Source organism: Chlorocebus sabaeus, chromosome 7, assembly GCF_047675955.1.
Source record: "Chlorocebus sabaeus isolate Y175 chromosome 7, mChlSab1.0.hap1, whole genome shotgun sequence".
NCBI classification, from domain to species: Eukaryota; Metazoa; Chordata; class Mammalia; order Primates; family Cercopithecidae; genus Chlorocebus; species Chlorocebus sabaeus.
The window spans coordinates 115,948,547-115,975,176 of record NC_132910.1 but is presented as its reverse complement, the minus strand read 5'-3'; the positions used below and the strand labels follow the sequence as shown (position 1 = coordinate 115,975,176).

General features: G+C 38.7%; 1 protein-coding gene across 3 annotated transcripts in view; it reads right to left on the bottom strand.

Annotated features, from left to right (window-relative positions):
* The window catches only part of KLHL2 (kelch like family member 2), a 122,087-nt gene that overhangs the window by 80,300 nt on the left and 15,157 nt on the right, over nucleotides 1–26,630 (bottom strand). For 2 of the 3 annotated variants that reach the window (XM_008000201.3, XM_008000202.3), the window contains exons 3-4: nucleotides 19,956–20,062; nucleotides 10,241–10,362 (exon numbers count right to left, since the gene is read on the bottom strand). In XM_008000201.3, coding sequence (XP_007998392.1) covers nucleotides 10,241–10,362; nucleotides 19,956–20,062 — 229 coding nt within the window. The remainder of the gene's footprint in view (nucleotides 1–10,240; nucleotides 10,363–19,955; nucleotides 20,063–26,630) is intronic. The other variant, XM_073017708.1, reaches the window with a different exon arrangement.

Sequence of the window (26,630 nt, the reverse complement as noted above, 5' to 3'; positions counted from 1 at the left end):
GTAGAAAACAAAGCGTACTTTCTGGATTACCACTGAGTACCTATGTCTTCCCGACATCCAGGCAGTCAACATCTATTAGTCATCCATCAGGTATTTTTTTCCATGCTAGAAATGCAAGCTAAAGAATACAGTCTAAAAAATAAAATATATACACAAATAACATAAAAATCACCGTATTTATGCATAATCAATAACATATATTCAGTCACATCTCTACTATTTATGAAACTTTTCTCTCTCACACTCCAAGTAACTTACAGCTGAATTTTCCAATTCTTTTGACCACACTGCATAGTAAGACTTTTTAATCTCACAACCTAGAACTCAAAGTTTCACAAAACATACAGACTTGCTAGGATCTGCTATTTCCTTCTGTAGTCTAAAGACTAAGCAGTCTTTAGACTGAAACAGACTTTAGGCTTGAATAGCATTTCCTACTCCTGTCTCCAATTTTTCTCTTAAATGCTAATAACAACCTACTAAGTTTATTTCTTGACCAACTAGTTGATCAGCATCCACGCCTGAAAAACAAAAATGCTGCTCCAAGGCCTAGAGATGCAGCTCCCCACTGCTACTTCCTTTCTCCTTTCTCCAAAAACCCCCACTCCTTGGAAGCACACATCTGCTCACCTTCCTCATTGGGACTATCTAATGACACCTCAGTCACTCCTACTCATTTACAGATGACTTTTTTTACTTGGCCAACTTCGTCTAATATACTAAGATGGAACAGGTGGTTCTAAATCAAAGATTTAGTACGGTACTACAATCACCCCAGAGTGTTGTCATCACGCTAACTCAAACACACAAGAGTGAGAGAACTTTTTAAAACCTAAATCACCAATCTCTCCACCACAATTTCTGACAATTTTTGATGGCATAAACATCCAAATAGAACATCTCAGTGTCCTGAGTTCCAACTACCACTTCCTCCTCCATTCTTTCTCAACTACCCCACTCATGCCGTCTTGTTCTAGACTTCTTATTCCAGAAAAATTTTTAAAATATGGTGTAGAGCCAATCACCCAGCCAACCTCAGCCTAGATTAGTTGACCCTCAACCGATCTGCAAATCCATAAGAATAAATGATTTTTTTATTAACCACTGAGCTTTGGCATACTTTGTTCTGTGGCACTTTTGTGGCAATAGCTAACACATTCGTCGTCTCTATACCTAAGTATAAGTAGTCTAACATGGCTGAAGAAAATCACACAACCATTCTACCTGATATTTATGACTGCAAATCTCAAATGAGCTCCCAATATGGCCTGACAATTTGACTACACTTCACTAGTAAATTCACCTTCATCCTTTGCAAGACAATGATTTATCAATCTTTAGTTCAAATCTCCAGCATCCCTTTTCCTCATCTTCCTTTTGGCTGATTACTTGCCACAGTCTTCATAATTACATGCAAGCTGATAAAATACCTACCTTTCCACCATCCATGCCACTAACTTGTATCTGACAACACAGTCTGCCTTCTCTCTGGTTAACAGACAGAGTTTTCCTGCTCCCATCTAAGGTAAACCCCTTCATTTTGTTTTGGATGCCAACCTCTCTCACTTTTGCAATTATACCCTTTCTTTCTTTCTCCCCTTTATCATATCAACTTTCACTTTTCTACTAAGTTATTCTAATTAACATAAAAACATGCTTTAAAATATTACCCATCAAAAAACAAAACGAAACAAACAAACAAACAAACAAAAACACCCTTAAACTCATCATCCCCTTCAGCCGGCACATTCTCTCCCCTTTCACAGCAAAAGGCACTGAAAGAACTGTCGGTACTCTCTGAGTCCGCTTATTCTTAGTCCACTCCAAACCAGTTTTCATTCTCACCGTCACCTCTAAATAGCTTTTCCCAAGGTCACTAATGACCAGTGTGACCATATAATTTATCATCCACACCGGAACATTTCTGAGTAAAATAAACACTAATCAGACAAGACACCAGATTAACAGGCATAAAATAGGACTGTCTCAGGCAAACGAATGCAATGACATCTACACTGATATGGCTCAATTCACTTTCTTGACCTATCAGGAATATCAGACAGAGCCAAACACTGTCTCCGTGAAGCACTTTCTTCTCTAGAACTTGCATTCTGTGACACCACACACACCTGCTTTTCCTCCTACGACACCAGTACTCCATCTCCCTCACCTGCTCATTTAACATCTGGAATGCCCCAGATTATGTCTTTGGCTTGCTTTCTCTGTCTACACTACCTCTTAAAGTGACCTCGTTCACTTCAATATGCCACCAATATGCCAAATCTACCTCCCTAACCTGACCCCTTCTCACCATAGAACCAACCTATTCAGCATCTCCACTGGAAAGTCCAACTGGTAAAAGTTAACACAACCAAAATAGAACCATTAATTCCCACCACCCCAAATATATGTCCCCATCCCATGTCTTCACCATCTCGGACAATAGCACTATAATCCACCCAGTTGCTCATGCCAAAAATGCAGGAGCCATTCTTGATCATTCTCCTTCCTCCTCCTGTCATGCAAATCCATTAGTAAATTCCATTGGCCCTACCTCCAAATATCTCCCAAATCTATTGTTCACCATCTCACGCCAACAACCCAGGCCCAAGCCACTAGTCTCTCACTTAGCCTACCCCAACAGGTATCTAAAGGGCCTCCAACTTCTTCTACTGCCCCCACAGTCCATCCTCCACCTAGCAGATGGGAAAGGGGAATAATCTGTCTAAAGCATAAATTCCCTGCCCAAACTACAACTGGAACAAAATCAAACCTCCTTATCATAGGCTACAAACCCACTTTGTCTGGCCCTATCTACCTTTCTAACCTAATCTCATCTTTCTCCACTCTCTCATCATTTAGTCTGCTCAAACAATAATCGTCCTTTTCTTTCTGGTCCATAAAACGTGCCAAACTTATTCACATCTCAGGTCCTTTGCTCTTTCTGCTTGGAATGTTCTCTGTCTTTACTTTTACATCACTCCCTTCTCTTCATGCAAGTCTCTGCTCAAATGACTCCTCCCCAGGGAATAATGTAAAATTCACCTGTTTCTCTATCTATGGGTATATTATTTGTCTCGTCCCTACCCCGCCTCTACAATGTAAAGCCTTTCAAGACAGGGACCTTATCTATCCTGCTTGGCATTGTAACACCAATGGTTGGAATGGTGTCTGGCATAGAATAGATACCCCATAAATATTTAATAAACTGTTGATTGAAAGATGGAATTCATCAGGATCAATACTGGCAGTGAAAATAAAGAGGTAAGCTCAACAGCTTAGATACAGGGAAGGTAAAGGGCAAGCCATGTATAAAAAGCAGTAAAGTGGTTCTTCATACCTGATCTGGCCTGATCCAGCTACAGGTCTTAAAAATCTTAGATCTTCAAGTGCAGTTCAATTCGGTCCTAAACTAATCCTGACCAATACCACAAAGCTTATTGGGCACCTAATCAGTGTCTACAGTCTGGCGTTAATCTTGCTGCCCTAAATGTGATATGCTCCCCTAAGTACCCTAATGCTTGCCAAGCCACAGCGTGACTCCTAATGCCCCACATAACAAGCCCCAGATCCTGGGTTTGCTGCCCAGTTTCCTATGGGCATGCAGACCTTCCACAATCTCAAACTTACTTGGTTGTGGTCATTACAATTGCCCAGCCCTTATCAAGTCTCTTGACAAGCCAGAAATATAAGAGCTGTAGGCTTGAATGTTCACCCAGGGCAGCTCTTCCTGGATAAAGGCACTGCCATCAGCCTAACAGTAGATGCCACCACCACTACCAACACCACAAAACTCCTGCTGCCAGGCTCTCTGAAGCATCTCATTCAGACCTGAATTTGTAACTCAACTCTAAACATTTCAGTTTGGACTGCATGCTACCCTCAGTTTTTTGTTGTTGTTGTTATTTTGAGATGGAATCTCACTCTGCTGCCCAGGCTGGAGTATAGTGGTACGATCTTGGTTTACTGCAACCTCCGCCTCCCGGATTCAAGCGATTCTCCTGCCTCAGCCTCACGAGTAGCTGGGACCACAAGTGTGCACCACCATGCCTGGCTAACTTTTGTAATTTTAGTAGAGATGAGGTTTCACCATGTTGGGCAGGCTGGCCTTGAACTCCTGAGCTCTGGTGATCCGCCTCCCTTGGCATCCCTCCAAAAGTGCTGGGATCACAGGCGTGAGCCACTATGCCCAGCATACCTTCAGTTTAAAAATTACTTTTTTGAAAATGTCAAAAAAATAAAATAAAATAAACACAAACACACAAAAAATACTTGTTGAGTGCTTGCTCCATCAGGTCAGTGCTCCTATGCCTAGCCCTATTCATCTCTGGCTCAAGCTCCAATGCCAATCAGAGGTTAAGCAACTTAGGCAAGGTCACATGGCATTTAAACAGCAAAGCCAAGATCCAAACCCAGTCTAAGTATATACTGTATTCATTGTGCTTTGTTCCCTTTTTTTTTTTTTTTTTTTTTGGAGCACCAGGACCGGACCGAGTACTTATCAGATATTCCATCGATGACTGTTTAACTCATAGAGTGTCTTATTTTTAAGACAGATTTTTATAACAAATCTCCACCTAATGGGAATTTCATTTCAATGTTTACCCACACAATATAGAAATACACAAAGCAAAAGCACTCTTCACCAAAATCCACTTTACCTACTCACCTGATGAAACAACTCTCTCCATGACCTCGGTAAGTACACTCTACTGTGCTTGCACACATCTGCTCCTGCAGCTGGGATGCATTTTACCAACTCGTACATGTTGGATTTGCTCCCACATCTGTTTATGACACTTGCACTTATTGAAATTACACAATTTAAGTAAATGAATTCAATGAAATGTGAATGTAAAAAGAGCTCTTTCTATGAAAACTAAGTTGGCTGCTTTGGAGTGGCTTGATCAATGTGTTACTGGAAAAAAAATAAATGTTTTCAATCCAATTAGGCATGGGAGGAATGAAAGAGAAATTGTATAATTCAAAGAAGATTTTGCATTGAGATTTCAAGTGTCTCAGTTCTTGCTGCACTTAAAAAAAAAAAAAAAAAAAAAAAGGCCTGGAAATTATAGTTGGTGCGTGATTATGGTGTGGTTTGTGCAAAAAAGGACCTGCGGCTCTCGAAACAGCTGACCATACTTAGTTTTACAAACAAAGACTGGCATACAATTGTAAATCTACATGTTTGAGGTTAAAATATTTAGGGTACACATGTACTGTTTTGGTGATTTCTCTACTTTGGCAGACTTTTTATTGATGAAGCCAATTTAAAGCTTTCTCAACTATGTCAACAGGCCTGGTACCATGTAAGCCCCTCCATGTGATGTCCTCCTTTTGGGAACACGCAGAGTAAAACACTATCTATATAGCATACTCCCAGCAGGTCTGGTTTGAAGCAAAACAACAACCACCTGCCCCACACCTCCAATAAAATGGACACACTATGCTGAATTTCTACTATACTGAGATTGTGTTAAACAATTAGTCTGTTATTACCAACAATAGATTTTAGATGTCCCTTGAAAAACTCTCATTTAAATTCTGTTTCATTTCTAAAGAGATGTTTCTGTCTCAAATAATTCCAATTCGTCTAACATATGTTTCATGAACTTTTTAAAACCCATCCATTCAAAATTATCAGATGTTTCTTAAATTCTTCTAGATGATAAAAGTTCTAATATAGAAAGAATCCGTAGATGAGTACTCATAATATTAATTTAGGAATGAGAGCATTTACTTTCATGGGCACTGTTTATTAACATCATTACCTTTGTTTTTAACACTTACATCAAGTGAAAAACTCTTACCTACTTTTAGGAAGCCAAAACAAATACCCAAAGGCTGAGAAGTCAAACTCATGTAACAAAACTACAAATTTAGCAATGAAGTAAATGCTTTAAGGTTCAAGATCTGATAGGATTCTCCAAAAGTGTTAATTAATACATCTAATGACATAGCATATATCTTGAATAATTTTTGGATCGTGAAAAAAATTTTTTAGTTTTAAAGACATTTACATTTTTGAATTTACAAACTCTCTTTGTAAGCAATACTAGTTAATGACGATTGAATAGTTGCCGTGTGACGTTGAGCAAATTATTTAACCTTCTTAAGCCTATTTCTTCAATCACATTGGGGTAACACCTATCTTACATGGAGGCATAAACATCAAATGAGCTACATATAAAATGCTTAGCATATACCTGGAGATATACCCATGTGAAAATCCTTCATACACACACACATACACACACACACAGAGACACACACGCACTTACATATTTATATTTTTTATATATAAAGCCAAGTATTCTTGGCCGGGAGTGGTGGCTCATGCCTATAATCCTAGCACTTGGGGAGGCCAAGGTGGGCAGACTTCTTGAGGTCAGGAGTTCAAGACCAGTCTGGCCAACATGGCGAAACCCCATCTCTACTAAAAATATAAAAATTAGCCGGACGTGGTGGTGCATGTCTGTAGTCCCAGCTACTCGGAAGACTGAGGCGGGAGAATTGCTTGAAACTGGGAAGCGGAGGTTGCAATGAGCCAAGATCACACCACTGCACTACAGCCTGGGCAAAAGAGCAAGACTCTGTCTCAATAAAATAAAAAGATTAAAAAATTTAAAAATAAAGCCAAGTATTCTTAACAGTGGAAGGTGGGGCAAGCAGCAAGGTACACGGATTCTCTGAAAGTGTATTGAAAACGTATGCAAAACTTTGTGTAGATAAGCTAATGTGCCCTTTCCTTAGGAAACGGTTGACAGTTTTTCATCAGATTCTCAAAGGTGTCCATAACCACCAAATGTCCAAGAGCATACTTTTCAATAGCCTTTGGCTGTATTTTCTCTATTCCCCAGATTTATGCAGTTGATAAAGTTTGCTTTGAAACTCTAGACACAAGTTAAATGTTAATTCTCTCAACAACAACCACCACCAAAAAAGTTGAATTACAAGTGTAGTCATAGGTAAAATATTGGTTCTCCTTTTAATTCCCTTTAAAAAAAAACTGTAAATTCATTTAGCTCAAAGTATCCTCCAATTTTGCCATAAATAAAACCAAATGTCCAAACTTAAAGCCAAAGTTTAAAAACCTGAACAAACAAAGAAACAACAGCAGCAACATACACAAACACACAAAAAGCTAGGAGACTTGGAATGGCCAAGAATTAAAGCCCTATTGCTTGTATAAATCAGAAGGGACTATAATAACAGTGGTCCCTTCTTTGGAGTTAATTTTTTAAATTACTCATTCCCTCATTCTGACTCCAAGTTAACAACTTTCATTTCAAATAGCTATTATATCATTTAAAGTTAGTGTAATAAGAAGACCGTACGGTATCATGGAAGAGACCCTACACTAGCAATCTGGGAAAACAGGGTTATAGCCCTGTTCTGTCGCCAACTGACTGCCAACAGATGGCTGAACCTCAGCGTTTTACGGCACAATGATTCTACATCAAAACATGCAATCCCAAAGATACTTTCTAGCCCAATATTGTACTTTATTACTAAAACAGAAACTTTACATAAGGGCGGTCACCTGGTAAAAGATTTGAGTCTAGGTCTAGTGAGAAAAATATACCACCACCAAGAAACATTTGAATTACAGAAACTTCTGTTCCCACTGTCAGCACCTTCAGGGCATATAAATTCAGAGCACGGCTTTCAGTTAGGGCCACTTAAAACTTCAGCTTAACGTTAATAACACCAGACACCTCCACCATACTGCTTTTTTCACCATACTGCTTTTTTCACCATACTGCTTTTTTAAGGTGGACAGCACTTCACAAGAAAGATTTAACAAAACACAGATTGACAAAAAATACATAAAACAGGAAAGAGGAGTCTGGTGTATCTTGATATCGTATAGTCTTATTTTTTTCATTGAAAAACACATGTTATGGAAAAAGTAGCTATTTTTAATCAAATTTATTTCTCATCTGCCTTTTCCAAAACAAGTATTTTTCAACTGAAAATAAAAGAAAGCTTTACAAACCAGGATAGCCCTATGCTGAAGAGATATCCCTCCCCCTCTTAAAAACAAAATGAAACTATACAAATGTTAAGCATCTAATAAGCCTGCCAAATGTAACTCTTAGAATGTATTCCTGCATATTCTAAAAGCTAAGCAATATATACAAGAGGCAAATTAGCATGGCAAGAGTTTTCTGAAAGGCTGTGATGACTAATATTTCAGGACTGGAACATGACAGTTATTAAAAGAAACATGAGAGGCGTTCTCCTAACTCCTAATAGGCCCATGTCCCCACCACAAGAACTACTACAAACAACATTCAGGGCTGAATTCACACAGTTTTGTCTCTAATGCCTAAATGATTTTTCTCAATTTTCTCCCATGTGGTCCACTGTGAATCAAAGAAATCAGTAATTCATTTGTTGAAGGTCAAATACAAGGGCATAACGAGGCCCATGCGCTAAAGTGAATAAAAGGAATGAACAAAAAGAAACCAAGATAAACTCCTGTTGAAAACAATGCCCCAGAATCTAGCAAATAGTTTAAATGTACCTAAAAGACAAGAATGAGATGACATATTAGTACAGTGATCTCATGACATATACCAAACACTTTCTTCCATGTTAAAAACAAAAAATTCATCTGGCATCTGATGCATACATTTAGAAACATCCCCAATATTGACCAAGGTTTTTCAAATGCCTTACCTCATAACTGGAACTTCCAAGCAAAGGCTAATGAGGCCATCTGGGAAAGATCACCAGGAGACCTTACTACTGCCAATATTTCACATGGAACAATCGATAGCATGTCTTAAAGAGTGCAAAGATTTCAATCTCCAAATTCGTTTTGTAGCATATTTCAACTAGCTAGCAGGGATAAGGATTAAGCCAACAACTTCCTATTTGTGTAAGTAGAATTTAAAGATTATTTCTTAAGAATTTAGCCCTAGTTATTTTTGTTGTCCTTAAAACAAAGTGTCCCTGTTAGAAGGAATATAAATAAACACACATTTTCAGATGGCAATTCAGCATCGCTATCAAAAAATTAATATACGCATGTACTCTTTGATTCACCAATTCCATTTTGAGGAATCCAGCTTATAAAGTTTGGGGATGCAAATGTAAAACTGTCCACTCATTGCACTGTTTATATAAAGGTGAAAAATCATACATATATATAGCTGATTAACATGAGTTAGACCCATATACATTAATGTGTAAAGACCCCTAAGACACTGTTCAGTTCAAAAAGCAAGTTTCAGAACAAGTATAGTATTTCTTACGTAAAAAATCTGTGTGTACGTGTGTGTGAATAAACACATGGAAAATGGTCTGAAGGGATTCACGGTAGATAACAGAAGCTACCCTCTAGGGAAGAAGAAGTGAAGCAATGGATGTGGACTGGGGTAGGTTCAAAGAGAAGGGCAGTTTTCTAAAGAGGGATTTTCACCTTTTACTCCACATCCATCTGTATTATTTAAACATTTATGTAACACACATGAAACATTTGTTCTTTACAGGAAATAAGATGCAATGTCAACTTTTAGCTAAACTCCAGAATCACTTAAAGAGGATGCTCCAATAGTGAAACAAAGAATAGGCTGGGCATACGGAGGTTCACATCTCTAATCCCAACACTTTGGGAGGCTGAAGAGGGTGGATCACTTGGAGTCCAAGAGTTTGAGATCAGCCTGGGGAACATAGTGAGACCTCCCTACAAAAATATAAGAAAACTGGCTGCGCACAGTGGCACATGCCTGTAGTCGCAGCTACTTGGGAGGTTGCGGCAGGAAGACTGCTTCAGTCTAGGAGGTCGAGGCTGCATGATCCATGATCAAGCCCCTACACTGCAGCCTGAGAGACAGAGCAAGATCGTGTATCAAAAAAAAAAAAAAGGCAGAAATAAAGAATATCGGCAGTCAAAAACATTCTTTGTAGACTATACCCTTCCAAGGAATAAAGAAAAACTGTGGGCAGCATCGATCAACAGTTATAAAAGAATATGACAGTGTTTTCATGAAAGAACAAGTATCATTCAGAGAACTAAAGGATTTGTATCTTAGATCTTAAAGAATATAAAAGATACTGAACTCAGAAACATTACTAAAAAGATGTAATCATTCCAAATATTTTTTAGAAATACAATTTTCACAATGAATCCTATTATTTTGGTGCAAAATGTATACTGTGTGGGTATGCTTTTTTATTTAAAAAAACTGTATGCATAAATAGCTAGATGGTGTGAAGTGTTTACTCTTACCTGTACATTTTCTTCTGTAACCTGAATTTCTGCAGTGTAAACGTAATCAATCAGCATCCTCAGGGTCCAGCCATCTACCTCTTTTATTCTAACTCTCTTTGCTCGGCTCTCACTCATCTCACCTAAAACACAAAGGAATAAGAGTGATGTTACAGCAAGACACTGATGTGGAAGTTCCGATGCCAATATGGATTGATACATCTTCTTGCCACTCACTGTATTCAATGGGCAGCATAATTAGCCACTTTTTGCAGGTTGAAAACACTCCCCTTCCTCCTCCAAAGCTTGCCTGAGCAAATCATAAAATGTACTTTTGTTACCCACTTGTACCTCAAAATCGTATCACAACAATGAATGTGCCATATGTCCAGCTGCATGAACTATTCTTGTGGCTACAGGATCAGTAGCTGAGGCTGTCCCTGCTTTGGGGCATTTGTTGTCTTTATGGATTTCTAGTCATGACTAGAAGAGTAACGATGTTACGGCCTTTGGCTAATAGCAATGAAGGGCTGCTAAAAAGCACCCACCTGGTTAGCATTACTCCTTCAACAAACACACAAATGCCTGCAGGGGCATGCACAGCCTGCACCAGACACAGAGGCTCCACCCTCAGTGAGCGGTCACAACCCTCACTCCGGAGACAAGGAGAAAACAAATTACTTATGATGCTGAGAAAATGCAAGGCATAACAGGGATCACAATAATAACAAAGGGTTAGTCAATAACAAAGCTTGTTACAGAGATCTTCTAGCTCAGATTCAGTTTGTTTGTCATCCGCAGCAACTTCACACTGAAGTCATTTCCATACCAGCTTTATTACTAAAACCAGGTATCCTTCTACAAAACTGCCTGCAAAAAAACAGTACAAGACTTTCTTCCTAATACCCACCTGTGGAAAAGAAATAGGGAAAGAGAAAAGAGAAGGGATGGTCCCTAAGCCAGGGAGACTTGGGGAGAGCAGGAGGCAAGTTTAAGCACCTAGGTGTGGACAACGTAAGTGAACCATGATACTTGGGAGACACGAGCAATTGAATGGGGGTGGGGAAGGATTCAATTAAAAATTAAAGGGACAGTCCAAGAATAATGCTGAGGGCCATGGGCAAAAGAGATTTGGCTCTAGAATTCACTAAGTTTTAAAGATACAAGAAGCATGAGAACATGCCTTCATCACCTTCACGTTAACCCAGCGTCTCTTATTAAAACAACATTGCCTCAAGATTTCTTGAAAGCTCGCTTCTTTTTCAGATACAATGCACTGTCAGCGACCATAAACTATCAGAAAAGTCTATGGGAAATCATAATTACACAAAATTCCTTTGTAAACACAAACCCTGGGGGGAGAGAAATAACAATCGTCGTGTACATTTAACTGTGTGCTTCCCTGGAGATTATCTCTGACAAGATCTCAGAAAGAAGCTGTTCACCTCAGGGCTCAAATATCCCAAAAACTACCCTGCTACTTCCCAGGAAGAAAAGCATCTCTTTGTATGACAAGGGAAGTAGGAAAGTTAATGAGAAAGATGAACCTATACCTACGTAGCAGGAGGAAAGGGGACTGAGTTGTATGTCTGGCGCTGCAGCAAATGTTTTTCTCCTGCTTACAGAAAGGGGGAAAAAGGAAGGTCAAGGAATACAGAAAAATAAGTCCTCAGCCACATGTAAGGCACCTTCCTCTATCCTATTCTTGCTGGATCCTGTGGATAGTTGGGGTTTGTATAAACTGAAGACTCTGTTGTGCCAAAAGTTAAGACATTCTGGTGATTCCCACCTGGACTTTAGACAAAGCCCATAACTGATTCACCTACAGGGCCCCAATAATATGTGAAGTCCTTCAGGGCCTGGGGCCATGTGAGCACAAAGCCAAACAGCCAGTCCTCAGTTAAAGGGGACTCACCTTAGACAAAACCAAGTGGGAATTTAATTTACATGTATGGCTGAAAAATAATTAGTTCTCCGCCAAACAGTTTTTAATATTACAGTTTTTAAGGTATTGCTATATGATGCATTTTGCTAATTCAAATATTTGTCATTTTTAAGACTATTTTTCTCCCCAGAAAACTGTATCTGCTTCCAATAAATTCAATCTCAATTATATACTGTTTTGAAAACATTTTAATATTTTTATATTAATTTATAAGAACAGTAAGAAAAACAAAAAGCTTGCCCATGACTGCACTGATGGTTTAAAAATTCTAATTACTATGAATCAAAGCACATACTAAAGAGAATTGTAGAAGTTATTTATATCTAATTCCAGTAGTTACATATTACCTTAGTATTTGCCCTTTGCTGTGTTTTCAGAGGAAATCGTTAAACGGCATGGCTTTGTGAGATTTACGATTGATAATGCATTTTAAAAACTATCCAAAGAGAGTCAGGTGCTGTGGCTCACTCCTGTAATCCCAGCTACTAGGGAGACTGAAGCAGGAGAATCACTTGAGCCCAGGAGTTCAAGACTAGCCTGGGCAACATAGCAAGACTTTGTCGGATTTAAAACAAACAGAAAAAAAGCTAGGCTATCCAATGATACTGCACATAGTTTATCCTTACCATTTGTGACCTCCCATAATCTCTATAGAGATTATAGTTTCTTGTTTATGTTTTGATCACATAACTCTGAAATTATATCAGAACTCTGAAACTACATTATGCAATCCATACAAACACCTATACTAAAAACCTAAGTGACAGACATCCTTGACTCTCTCCTCTTCCTTACCCACCAATCCCACAGTTCACCAAAATTTGCAGAATTAACCTTGGATAGATCTCAAATAAATCTTCTCACCTTCTCGCCATTGGGGGTCCTATAATCTCTTGCTAACACCAATGGAGCCACCTCCTAATTCTTTTCCTGCCTCCAGTACTGACTCCACAAATCTGAGCATGGAGTTCAAAAATCCTTTGGTTTCTCCCAGTCCAAGCACACATGTCCAGCCCCTGATTCATTATCTAGCCTTCTCTCTCTCCCGCTGCCATTTCTAAGCTTGAAATACATTAATGAGAAGCTGTTTGTTGTTTTCTACAGACACCAGGCAATGTCTTACCCCTGACGCTCCTGTTGAACACTGTCCTCTCTGTCTCCCCACCCACTCATTTCCCAGGCTAATCTCCACTAGAACCTCTCTAGGTAGCCTTATCCGTTGGTGGCCCAAGGCTGGATTAACGCTCTCACTCTAGGTACAGTTGGGTAACTCATGCAAATCCACTCTGTCATAATCAACTCTTTACCTAGTTCTCCTCCTCTGAATTCTTAGTTCATGAGAACACCGATGAAGCCTTTCTTATCTCTGTATAACATGTCTGACATCTAGTAGATACCCAATAATACTGGTTGGATAAATAAATGACTAGATGAATAAAAAGTAAAGCAAGTGCCAATTTAAAATGTAGCATTTTGGCTGGGCGCAGGGACTCACGCCTGTAATCCCAGTGCTTTGGGAGGCCGAGGCGGATGGATCACGTGAGGTCAGGTGTCCGACACCAGCCTGGCCAACATGGCGAAACCCTGTCTCTACTAAAAATACAAAAATCAGCCAGGCATGCTGGTACAAGCCTGTAATCCCAGCTACTTGGGAGGCTGAGGCAGGAGAACTGCATGACCCTGGGATGCGGAGGTTATAGTGAGCTAAGACCACACCACTACACTCCAGCCTGGATGACAGAGCAAGACTCTGTCTCGTCAAACAAATAAATAAGTAAATTAATTAATTAATTGAATAAATACATAAAATATAGCATTTTTACTTAACATAACTAATGGCACTTTAATTAGTCTTAAACATGGATATTCTAGCTATGAAGGATTTCAGTCAACAAACATTTATTGAACATCACTATACATTACAGGGTGAGCTAAGCACTTTCACTAGCAAATACCACATCATCTCTACTTTTTCTTTTTTTGTTTGAAACAGAGTCTCAATCTGTTGCCCAGGATGAAGTGCAATTGTGTAATCACAGCTCACTGCAGCCTTGAACTCATGGCCTCAAATGATTCTTCCGCCTTGGCCTCCCAAAGTATTGGGATTATAGGCATGAGCCACTGCACCCAGTCTCATATCTACTTTTATTGAGAAAAAAAAGGAAGTCCTCCAAATCATGAAAGTGTAAGAGCACATATATAGCTAAAAACATTTCCATCTCGCATGCCTGTAGTCCTAGCTACTCAGGAGGCTGAGGCAGGAGAATCGCTTGAACCCAGGAGACGGAGGTTGCAGAGAGCTGAGATCATGTCACTACACTCCAGCCTGGTGACAGAGCGAGACTCCATCTCCAAAAAAAAAAAAAAAAATTCCATCTCAAGGACCTTTAATCAGGACTCCTGAAGCCCAACATAAACTGGTAACTTCACTTATCCACTGTAAAACGAATTTATCCAATGAATACATGAAAAGTGAATAGGTTTAAAAAGATAAACACTAAAATTCATTTCATTTTTAAAATTCTATGATTCTAATTTCAGTTATTTAGCACACAAAACATCTGGGAAAAAAAAAAACCATAAAAGTGTAACGCAGAAACTCTGTGCTGAAACCCTAAGAAATAAATAACAAATTTATAGCTATGTTTAATAAATAAATTTTATTCCATTACTTTGCAAGTTCCACTTGTCATCTACTCTAATCACTACCACCTTTTTCTTCTTGGGTTACAAAGCAGTTACTGACACACAGGCATTTTCAGTTTGGCAAGCTGACCCAGGTGCCCCACCAGCCACTCTCTATGATGTTCAAAGCATGTAACTCTCCAGTTCTACAGCAATTCTAAGGCCAACATGTTAACTGCATTGCCCTTCTAGGTTTGATCTGGTTTGGGTAACTTCTGCGAAAGGTTCCTTAGCTCCTAAAAGAGAGAGTCCTCCTTCCTTGAGTCCACTCAAGGAAGTGGTTGTTGGGTCCACTGTTGTAGGCATCTTTCATTTAAGCAGGGAACAAACCTTAGGATGTTTTTATCGAGGACAGAAGGGTAGAGAGACAGAAGGAGGAAGATTCTTGATGAAATTTTCAAGCTGTAGATCCAACCATGTCTGGTGCCCAGCCTGCTTTCTTATTATTTAAACCAGTTTGAATGGAGCTTGCTGTTACAGGCAGCCTAAAGCATTCCAACTTAAGTTCTTTGTGCTACATTCTATTTAATTTTTTTCAGAGCCATCATCAATACCAGAAATTATCTTTCGTGTGTTTACTTACTGTCTAACCTTTCTTCTTCTTCCTAACTAGAATCACGAGAACAGGAACTTATCTGTTGTATTCATCCCTCTAGTCCCCAAAGCCTAGGACAATGCCTAGCAGAGAAGATGCTCAATAAATACTCCTTGATGAATGAAAGTATGAATCTTAGACAAACATAACCATGTACACAGCTTTTTAAAATCTCACTTCTTAGTAACTCAAACAATAATCTGTCTTTTCCTATTCTAATTTATTTTACTGAATCATGTTCAATATGACAAAAGAAATCAAAAAGCACACCAAAAAAAAGGCTAAAAATAAAAATTTAGTATTCAGTACTTCTCACCAGATTTCAGAAATTTTAGCCTGTGGCACAAATAAATCTCAAAGTATGTGTTAAGCAAACAGCTTTCCAAATGCCACATTTGTAACCAAGAAGTAATCTAAAAACACAAGAACCCAATTTGGTATGTTCTTTCTTAAGTAATAGTTAAACAACTTGGCCTTGCTCTAAATAGGCCCATATTTCACAAAGTAAAACCCTGTGACTACATCACAGAATTACTTTTCGCTTCCCTTCTCTACTCAAACACTTGGAACTATGACGAGTAACAGAATTATTTCTTAGGTGATATAACTTAAATGAATACTTCACCTACAGTTTATGAGATTAAAAGTAAGAGCCAACGAAGAATATCTGCATATTCCCCATTTCCTAATAGGTTAGTCACACGAAAACAAAAGGTGAGTAGGGAAACTCCCTGTCCCTGAGCAAGAGAATGTAAATGTACCTGATGTTTGGTGGAATGAAAGCATCCAATGGTCTACTTGTTAACCTCACCATAATTTAAAAAAAAAAACAAAACTTACCAGGGCTTCAGACCATGAAAAACAAATAAAGAAATAAAGTACTCATACTCTGGCAAATACTTAAATGAGTCTATATACACTAAACTACCTAGACCCAATCCCCGTGTCTTCTTTTTTTTTCTTTTTCTTTTTCTTTTTTGAGACAGGGTCACATTCTCACTCTGTTGCCCAGGTGGAGGGCAATGGCATGATCTCAGCTCAGTGCAACCTCTGCTTCCTAGGCTCAAGTGATCCTCCTGCCTCAGCCTCCCCAGTAGCTGGGACTGACTATACAGGCATGTGTGACCATGCTCAGTAAATTTTTTTAAAAATATTTTTAGAGATGAGGTCTCCCTATTTCTACCAGGCTGGTTTAGAACTCATGGGCTCAAGCAATTCTGCCACCTTGGCCTCCCACAGTGCTGGGATTACAGGCATGAGCCACTGCGCTCTGCTTTTATCTTTTTTATCTAATCTCTGCCAACTTGTTGGCTAAACAGTAGATTCAAAAGTAGAAAAAAAACAATAATACAAAGATAGCCAGAAAGTCAAAGAGCATCTACTGCTGAAAAATCATAAAAGTTTAGCTTAAATAATAAGCACATAGAAAGATGCTCGACATCATTGGTCATTAGAAAAATAGAAATTAAAACTATAATACTATGCTACTTCAACACCCACTAGAAGGGCTATTTCTTAAAAAGCAAGAGCAAGTGCTGGCAAGGATGTGGAGAAATAGGAAGTTTCAAACATTGCTAGTAGGAACATAAAACAGTGTGGTAACTTTGGAAAAACAGCTTAGCAGAATTTTTTAAGTATAAATGTACCATGTGACCTGGCAATTACACTCCCAGATATCTACTCTCAAGAGAAATAAAAATACATGTCCACACAAAGAACTGCGCGTGAATGTTCATAGCAATATTATTCATAATAGCCAAAAATTGAAACAACACAAAAACATCCATCGACCGGTAAATTGAAAGTCAAAAGTGGTCTATCCACATGGAATGCTATTTAGCAATAAGAACAGCTTCCTTTGAAACATCTATGACATGGATGAACCTCATAAACATTATGTGGGAACAAAAATGCTCTAAAATTGATTTATGGTGATGGCAGTACAACTCAGTAAATTTACTAAAAATCAGTGAGTTGTGCATTTCATACAGGTTAATTTTTTTTTTCTCTCACTCTGTCACCCAGGCCGGCATGCAATGACACCATCTTGACTCACTGCAACCTCTGCCTCCCAGGCTCAAGTGATCCTTCCACCTCAGCCTCCTGAGTAGCTGGGACTATAGGCTAGTGCCACCATACTAAGCTAAATTTCTGTATTTTGATAGAGATGGGTTTTCGCCGTGTTGCCCAGGGTGGTCTTGAACTCCTCAAGCAATCCACCTGCCTCAGCCTCCTAAAGTGCTGGGATTACAGGTGTGAGCCACTGCGTCCAGCCCTGAAATGGGTAAATGTTATGATATATAAAATATGCCTCAATAAACTAGTAAAAAAAAAAAAAAGTCAGGTACTCAATTCACACTTTGTATATGTGCCAGAAATTAACACAGTATTCCTATTTTCAACTACTTTAGCGCATAGTAACCTAAAATTTGACTATGCATAAAAGGTATATTCTCAGACAGAAACCAGTTGAATTGCAAAAGCACCTACATACTAGTTAGTTGCGGTACTATAAATACTTAGAGAATCAGAATGTCTTCAGTGCCTCATTCCCTTCCTTAGGCAAAGTTCACATATTCATAAATCACATGTCAGCTAAATCATGAAGCAAACACAGAAGAGGGAAACCGAAATGCAGTTTAGATTATAAAGCAAACAGAAAACAGAGCTAAAGACATAATAAGATCTCCTATCTCTACCTAGCATCCATTTCACTGGATGTCTAAGGCTCAAGGAATTTGGAGACTCTAAGTCTCCAAAGCCTTTTGAGGGAAAAGGAAACTAACCTTGGTCTTACAGGTATAAGTTAATCACTCTACTTTTGTCACTCTGTGGACAATAAAATATTTATCAAAAAAAAAAGAGTCTGGCTTAAAGCTTTCCAATCTTGTACAGAATATAAAGAAATTTACGAAGTTAGAATAAAAAAGAATGGTGATGATGACCATAATAATTAGTGTCAAAATTAACTGATCATTTTCTATGTGTCAAGTGCTAAGAAATTCACACATATGATCTCATTTAATCTTTACAAAAACTCTAGGATGTGGGTAATATTATTATTCCCATTTTCCAGATGGGGAAACTGAAGTACAGATTGTAGTTCCAACAAGTAAGTGGCAACAGCAGTGTCATCTGAAGGAAGGCCACCAAGGCGGGGGACAGCACTTTACAAGGGAATTTCTGAAGTAGCCCAACACATTCCAGATCGAATCCTTCTCTTACAAGCCTTAGAGACCCTCTCTCTCTAGAAAAGTGTCCAGCAGTAATAAACAAGATGTAAATCAAGAGACTAAAGTGAACCCCAAGACATAAAAATCTGACTAGTCTCGCTTCATGGGTATTGACTTTTCAGATCAATCTCAGCTGAAATGCAACCCTCCCAAACTACATCCTCAACTTGGCTCAGAGCCCACCTGCTATCCTTCTTCATTCCTGATTATTTAACTCTGTTCTGGAACAGCAAGATCATAAAAGGCTGAAAACTGAGTGGGGCTCTGGTCTCCTCACTACTCCCAAGACACCCAGAAAAGTTTTCACTCAGTCCATCTTCTCCATCTGACCTTCCACACTCATCTTCATCTGTGTAAACCCCTCAATCCATCATGTCTGGGGAAATCCTTCTCTCAGTGCTGCCCACCACAGCCCTCAATGTCTGATCACTGCTGTGGGCACTCAGATCTTGCATACACTATTACCTATTAAAGGGTGCACATCCATCTCCCTGGCAACACAGGAAGCTTTTGGGGCAGGAAGCATGTTCACATTGTTTTTGTATGCCTTGAAGTATCTAGTAAAACAGTAGCACCAAAAATACTTAATAGTTTCTAAAGTAAGAAGAGCTTTGTATTTTTGCTTTTTGGTATAACTACATTTCTATTTGTATTTTCTATTTGGCATACCAATACCCTAAGATTATAAACTCATTGATGTAACAGATAAAAACTTCATTTCTTTGTACAGTATATTTTTAAAAAGAATGAGAGTAAAAGATTCAAGTGTGACAGATATAAATTACTTCTTTTCCAGAAGTACTAAAATCATTCTATACATTTTCACAGTTGCCAAAGTAAAATCTAAGCTTGTAGATAAACCGCTTTATTTTCTTGTATTTCCAAATGAAAGATATTAAATAAACATCTTTTTGTTCAATGTAACACTAGATGAAACAAATATAAAAATCATTTTTTAAAAAGTAAAAGTGTTTTTCTTTTGTCAAAATAATAAAGTGCCAAAAAGCTATTATAAATGGCAGGAACTAATATACATAAGTATAACTTACAGGGGGAAAGTTGAGCATAAAATTTTGAGTGTACGTATGTATAGGCTTACTGACCCCCAACAATGAAAAACAAAGACGAGGAGGAATTTGGAACAAAGCAAGAACATTTTCTTCCATTGTAATTCTTCATTTCATAAAAGTAAAATGTTAATAACAAAAGAAAATGTGGTAAGAAAAGCTCAGATCTGAATACATTTTTTAAAATGCCCATAACTAAAATATTTCATACCTGTAAACATGGCATGAAAATAAGGACTACAGGCGGCCAGCACCACTCTATGAGCAGAGATTTCCATGTCTTCTGCCACAATTGTGACATCGCACAGCAAATTTTGACTGTGTAAAAAGCAGAGAGAAAAAAATGTAAATGATATCAACAATGAATGTACTGAACATCCTATGCAAAAATATTACAGTAAAGCCCACTTTCATCAAGTGGAGACTCACGTAAAAGACAGCCATCCTTTGGGACATGATCCCTAAACATGAAGTACATAGAAAACAGCTGGGATAAACGCCCAACATGCCTTGGATCCTCATTAAGAATCTTGCCTTTGAAAAACACAGAAATCTTCCCAAACTTGATTACTGATTTTTCAACCTAAAGGCAATTACTGGCAGCAGACCATCAATGGACTGCAAAAGAAGAGGTTGTCTGAATAAGAAGTAGCAGCAGAAGTGGCAGGTATAGTCTGACATGAAGATGAAGAGAAAACACATGCCGAAAACTAAATTGGGTCAAATACCCAGCCCCTCCTAACAACAACAACAACAACAAAAATCTTAAAAGACCCTAGTTCATCAAGCAATGGTAAAATTATATTCAATTACACCTGCTGCTTAAAAGTCTTTGCGCATTTGAGGCTTAACTTAATCACAACATTTTACCAGCGCAAAATATCTCATCCCTCAAGGCCAGAAAATATTACATCTAAAGTCAAAAAGCACTTTGGCCAGGTGCAGTGGCTCATGCCTGTAATCCCAACACTTTGGGAGGCCAAGGTAGGTGGATCACTTGAAGCCAGAAGTTTGAGACCAGCCTGGCCAACATGGTGAAACCCAGGCTCTATTAAAAATATAAATATTAGCCAGGCATGGTAGACCACACCTGTGATCCCAGCTATTGAGGAGGCTGAGACACGAGAATCGCTTGAACCTGGGAGGCGGAGGTTGCATTCAGCCAAGATCGCACCACCGCACTCCTAGGTGACAGAGACTCTGTTTCAAAAAAAAAAAGCATTTTGTTACCTCAAAACAAACCATTATTCAGCAACCATAATTATTATATCTCTAATTTTAAAACATCCATTGCAATTCACTCAAAAACATGTGGTAAGCATTTTTGACATGCATATGTGGTGACAGATCGTACTCTCCAGGTAATTCATAATGTCACAGAATATCTTTAACAGAAAACGCTGCTGATGCTTATTCTAGAACAAGCAAGAAGGCTCCGAAGCCTAAAACCTGCCCTGCTAGCAGTCATACTATGAATGACTGAAATGGTTGTGGTGAAAGCAAATGTCCCTTCCACACCTCACATACCCAAGCACTGAATTTATGTCTATGTGCACAGCACACGCAGGTCACATTTGGCACCCTCCTCTACTGTTCTATTTCCTAAAAGGGTGGCCTGCCTCCTTCTGTAATTTTCTAGTAGCTTACAAGCAACATTTGCCATGAGTTTGACCAAGTCCTCGAAGTTTTCCACCTGCCCATACTGCTTACAAACTTGTTCCCATAAAGTTCATGCCAAAACTTTTGGAGAGCCTACTGGTAACTACTCTCCTTCCAGTTTAGGAGAAATGGGAGAAAAAGAGTACCCCAGCATCAGTGATGACTGCATCCCAGGGCCTCATTGCTGAGGAGATTGCTATGCCATTTAGATTATAGTATGGCTCGTGTGTTACAGTTTAATGGCTCATGATGCTCTATGAGACATACGGCAGGTCCCATACTGGAGTCGTAAAAGGTGGCACAGTATCACTAATTTATAACTCCTCCAGATCATTTTAGAGAACTGACAAAGTCTACCATCTGCTCTGAGAATATAAAAGCATTCTGCAATTCTATGAATTCTATGGGTTCACATATAACTAGGGTGGGAAAAGTCAGTGGTGTCAGTGGCGTTTTCACGAAGGAACTATGCAAGAGTTTTACCTGTATGTATTATTTCATTTAGTGCCCACCACAATGTTATAAGGTATTATTTTTATCCCCAAATTTATAGCTGGGGAAACCAAGGTTAAAGTCCTCCAACTAGTGGCAGTGCCAGGATTCAAAACCACAGGCTGACTCCAGAGCCTCTTGACCACTACACAAAACCTAAAGCTATACGGTTGTAAGATCTGTTAAAGTTTGAATAAAACAAGAAAGAGAAACAACAAATTATAAATAATAATTTACTTTTTGACATACTATATACTAGAAATTATTTTTAAGTTCTATATATAGCTAATAAAAGCTCCAATTTTAGTGTTAGCACTACCTCTACAGAATATTTTTAAAAATCAAAGTTTGCTCATTCATTCAACAAAGTACTGCGAGACCATCTCTGCCCTTAAGAAGACCAGCAGAAAAAACTGGCAACGCAAAAATTATAGGAGAAAGTGGAAAGCACCGTAATAAAGATGTTATGGAAAGGCGGGTGGGGGTGCATTTAAATCACACTGGGGGTCAGACAGGGCTTGCTGCAGCTATTGGCCTTAAGCTGAGTTCTAAAAACAAGTAAGAGTCAGCTGGATCAAGAATGAGCACAAGAATCCCAAAGAGAACACGATGTTACTACTGCATGGAGACCTGAAGCAGCAAAGCAGAATGTGGAACTGTGGGCCAAGAAGAGTGGGGAGAGAGAAGGGTGGCAGCGAAGAAACTCTGGTGGGAGGTAAGCAGGGTCAGCAGAGCATGCATGATCTCTCTAGAACAAAGCAATCCAGGTTTCTCTTTTGTGACCTGGGGATTTGAACACAAGATGAGTCAAGTGCGTAAGTGCATCTTTATGCCTATTTTCCTTCTGTCAGTAATCCCTCCTAGTGCTTTAGTTTCAAGATGGAACACAAGTGGAATTACACTTGAACACCTCAAAAATCACATAACTAATTACATTTGGCTTCAATTACAATTATTCATTGATCCAAACCTTCTAACATAATACCTGCTGGCTGTCACTTACATTACTGACTTAGCCTTACTGACTTATTAGTTGATGTAAGTTAACTAATAAGGTTAAAATACTGCTAAAATATTATGCAGCCACATCCTGGGTTAGGTCCCAGAGCTACTTTACAAATTAAGGACATGCTTAGTTTTAGTATTCAATTTTTTATCTGTCTTCAGTAATAACATATTTTAAAACAGCATTAGAGATGAGAGAGCTAACAAACTCTTACTAGTTTGTGTCACTGAGTATACAATGAGTGTATATCAGTGTGTGTACATTGAGTCTGGCCCTTACCTCTTTCCAAATTTGCATGCTTACAAGAAGCTGAATGACTTTTGAGTGAGAGAGCTACGAATGAAAAGTCTGGCACTAAAAATAAGAAAAACTTCTTTTAGCAGCCCATATGCAAAGTCTTCCATGGTGAATTTCTAAGTTTATGTTCCTATTACTTAAAATCTAATGAGGGAATAAATTGTAGAAAAAGAAGGCCTTCAAAATAATGGAATAAATAAAATTGTTATTTAGCAAAATTTGCATTTATTCATTCATTCATCAAGGACTGTGTGAGCTTACCAAAATAAACAAGATTAACAGCCATGACAGTATGAAGTTTACAGTCATGTGAGGGAGACAGACAAGGAAATAAGTGATTATAAAATGAACCCATGACTATTAAGATGGGACAAGTGTGGGCTATTTGGAAACACACAGGAGAGGCTAGGCCCAACCTTACGGGAAAGCTTCAGAATGAAGTGGCTTCTAAGCTCAAATCTAAAGTGAAAAGAAAGGAGTTAGATAGGCTTAATGTAAAACTCAAATAGCACAGAATAAAGAAAGGCACTCCATCTCCTAAATAAAATTATATCATGAAAATTGGTCCTTCTCAGGAAAAAAAAAAAAAAAAAAAAAACCTGCTTTGAAAAGGCATGAAACATGCCCGAGCATACTAAGGAATCCTTGGGTTTTCTGATATAAAATGAATGAATTCCTAAGACTGAGAAAAATCTGTCACTGCTTTTAAAATGCACAGTGTCTATCTTCGTAAAAGTAAAATACGCCTCAAAACAGGGTGAATGTAGTCAATAATAATTTAATGATACATTTAAAAATAACTAAAAGAGTATAACTGGATTGTTTATAACACCAATGATAAATGCTTGAGGTCATGGACACCCCATTTGTACCCACAATTGTACTCAAATGTGATTATTATACATTGTATATCTGTACCAAAATATCTTAGGTATTCCTGAAGAAAAAGGGAGGCTCACTTAAGTTCACTGTTTAATTCACTTGCCATCTAAGTAACAAAGTATGAATTCATACAAGAGCCACAATAACAATTTCGCCAAAACTCAACAGCCACAAATCAAATTTTTTATGGATGCACAACAGATAATCTAATCCTAGTTAGTAATACAGGTCCCATGATGCCTAAAATCCTGGAGGAAAAACACAATAACCACTCCTTTAAGAAGGCACATCAGGCTATTTTGCTTAAATATCTTCTGGAATGTTAAGAACTGCTGTTATAACTGAACAACTCAATATTTATGGGTTATGCAGGATATAAAGGTGAACATTTGAATTGCTTCATATGATTTATCCTTACCGAACACTTTCAACTCCTAAATATTAAGGATCAAACTTATATTCCTTGTAAAGAAAGCTAATAGGTTGTGCCCCCATCACTAATACTCATTGAAATTGTTAAAGCTCAAGTACAGTCTTATCCTATAGCCTAAAAAACAGTAGTTTTTCTTTTTCTTTTTTTTTTTTTAATTGTAAAGACAAAATGCCACCAAAGACAGTTGCTCTTTGGTCATCTCCAAAAGCTAGCCATCTAATTTTGTCAATAAAACTTATCTGGGCCAGCCTGGCCAACATGGCAAAATCCTGTCTCTACTAAAAATAAAAAAAATTAGCTGGGTGTGGTGGCACACACCTGTAATCCCAGCTACTCAGGAGGCTGAGGTGGGACAATCACTTGAACCCAGGAGTCAGAGGTTGCAGTGAGCTGAGATCGCGCCACTGCATTCCAGTCTGGGTGGCAAAGTGAGATTGTCTTGAAAAAAAGAAAAAGAAAAAAACTCACCTGGGGTACAGTCTGCTTCTCTGTCCCCTCTATAGACCGAATACAGTGTGTTGCACATTATAAGCACTCTGTGAAGATCTATTGGGTTTTGAAAACGTTGGTGTTTTGAAAAATTTCCCCCATCCACACTTGGGAAACTTAAGAGTTAAGAGCTGAATTTCCCACCAGAGATGCATTGCTGACCTAAAAGCCATCCTTTCACAACTCCAACATCATTAATCTTAGCACAACGCTCCGTTTCTCAGAAGCCTTCACTGAATCCCACTGCCCAGAGGATTAAGTCCAAATTCATCATACTAGTTAAGCCTGCCACAATTCTGCCCTTCTCTTGCTTCCTAACCTTTTCTGCGCAGACTCCCCAGGATGAACCCTTGATTCACTTTATCCAACAGATGATGTTTATTCCCTCCCTGGCTTGTGCAATTAATCATACCAGGAAAGACCTTCCCACTGAATCCCCTCAGTGAATCCTGCTGCACTCCCAACAAGGCCCAACTGAAGCCCACCTCTGTGGGCTATGTGAATTTTCCCCATAAGAATCCTTTTGGGCACCCACGATTTGCACACTTTTTCACTGCCTCATCTTCCTCTGTCCAGAAGCTCTCTAGACACTCAAAGGGCATGGGCTAAGTCTGATACTGTTTTTGGATCCCACATAGCCTTTCAGGCATATTAGCTGATTAGGTGCTCACCAATACTTGTTGAATACACTGTTTACATGTGACTGCAGGGTTTTTAAACCAAATAATTTCAAGATATTCAAGCTCTTACTAGGCTGGGATATAAAGCTAGGTCTCTGAGCCTCTTGTCTAAAAACAATTAGTTTAAGAAAACAATAAAATGTCACATACTTTTTCTATCAAACAATTTTAATTCTGTAACTTAAACCTTACAGAACTCCTGTCTTCCTACCCCCATTCCCACAACCACACTTTACATCAGCCATAATTGAAAGTGACTTTTACTCCTAAAATTTTGCTTCCATCAGCCGAAGGTTCACATTAACATTCTTCGGCATACAGCTGTTGCTCTACCACTTTGAGGTTAGAGCCCAAGGGCAGAGTGGTGAGAACAAGGAAGTTCTCCCTTCCCAGAAGTCAGGAAACCACTCTCAGCTACCCTTTCTGGGCAACAGGAAGTTGACACAAGGACAGGAAATAATTAATGATTTTCAGCTGTACAAGGAATAGGCCTCTTCAGAGATTTTTTTTTAAAGAATTACTCAAAATGGCTATAAGATTTAAGAATGGAAGGGAATGACATTTTTAAAAAGGTCTGATGAACCCCAACAACAGTCCATTTTTAAAAATACTGTTGGTTGGCGCTTTCATTGAAACAATCCAGGTTATAGACCTGGCAGCCAACACTCTAGCTATTCAAAGGTCATTCTTTGCTCTGAAAATCAGCATTGACTACCAGCCCAGTGACATACTAGCTGCTGAAAGGGTGCCACACGAAGAACAAGAAGGTACTATCTGACAGTTATACGGTTTACATCCAAAAAGGGGCAAACAGATGAAGGAAGACTGGAGCTTATAAATAATCCTAGGGCCAGGCAAGGATACCACAGGGCTTGCAGGTAAGCAGGAAAAACATCTCTAAGCTGAGAATGTCAGAGCAGCACGGAACCTTAGACACCATTCTGTCCA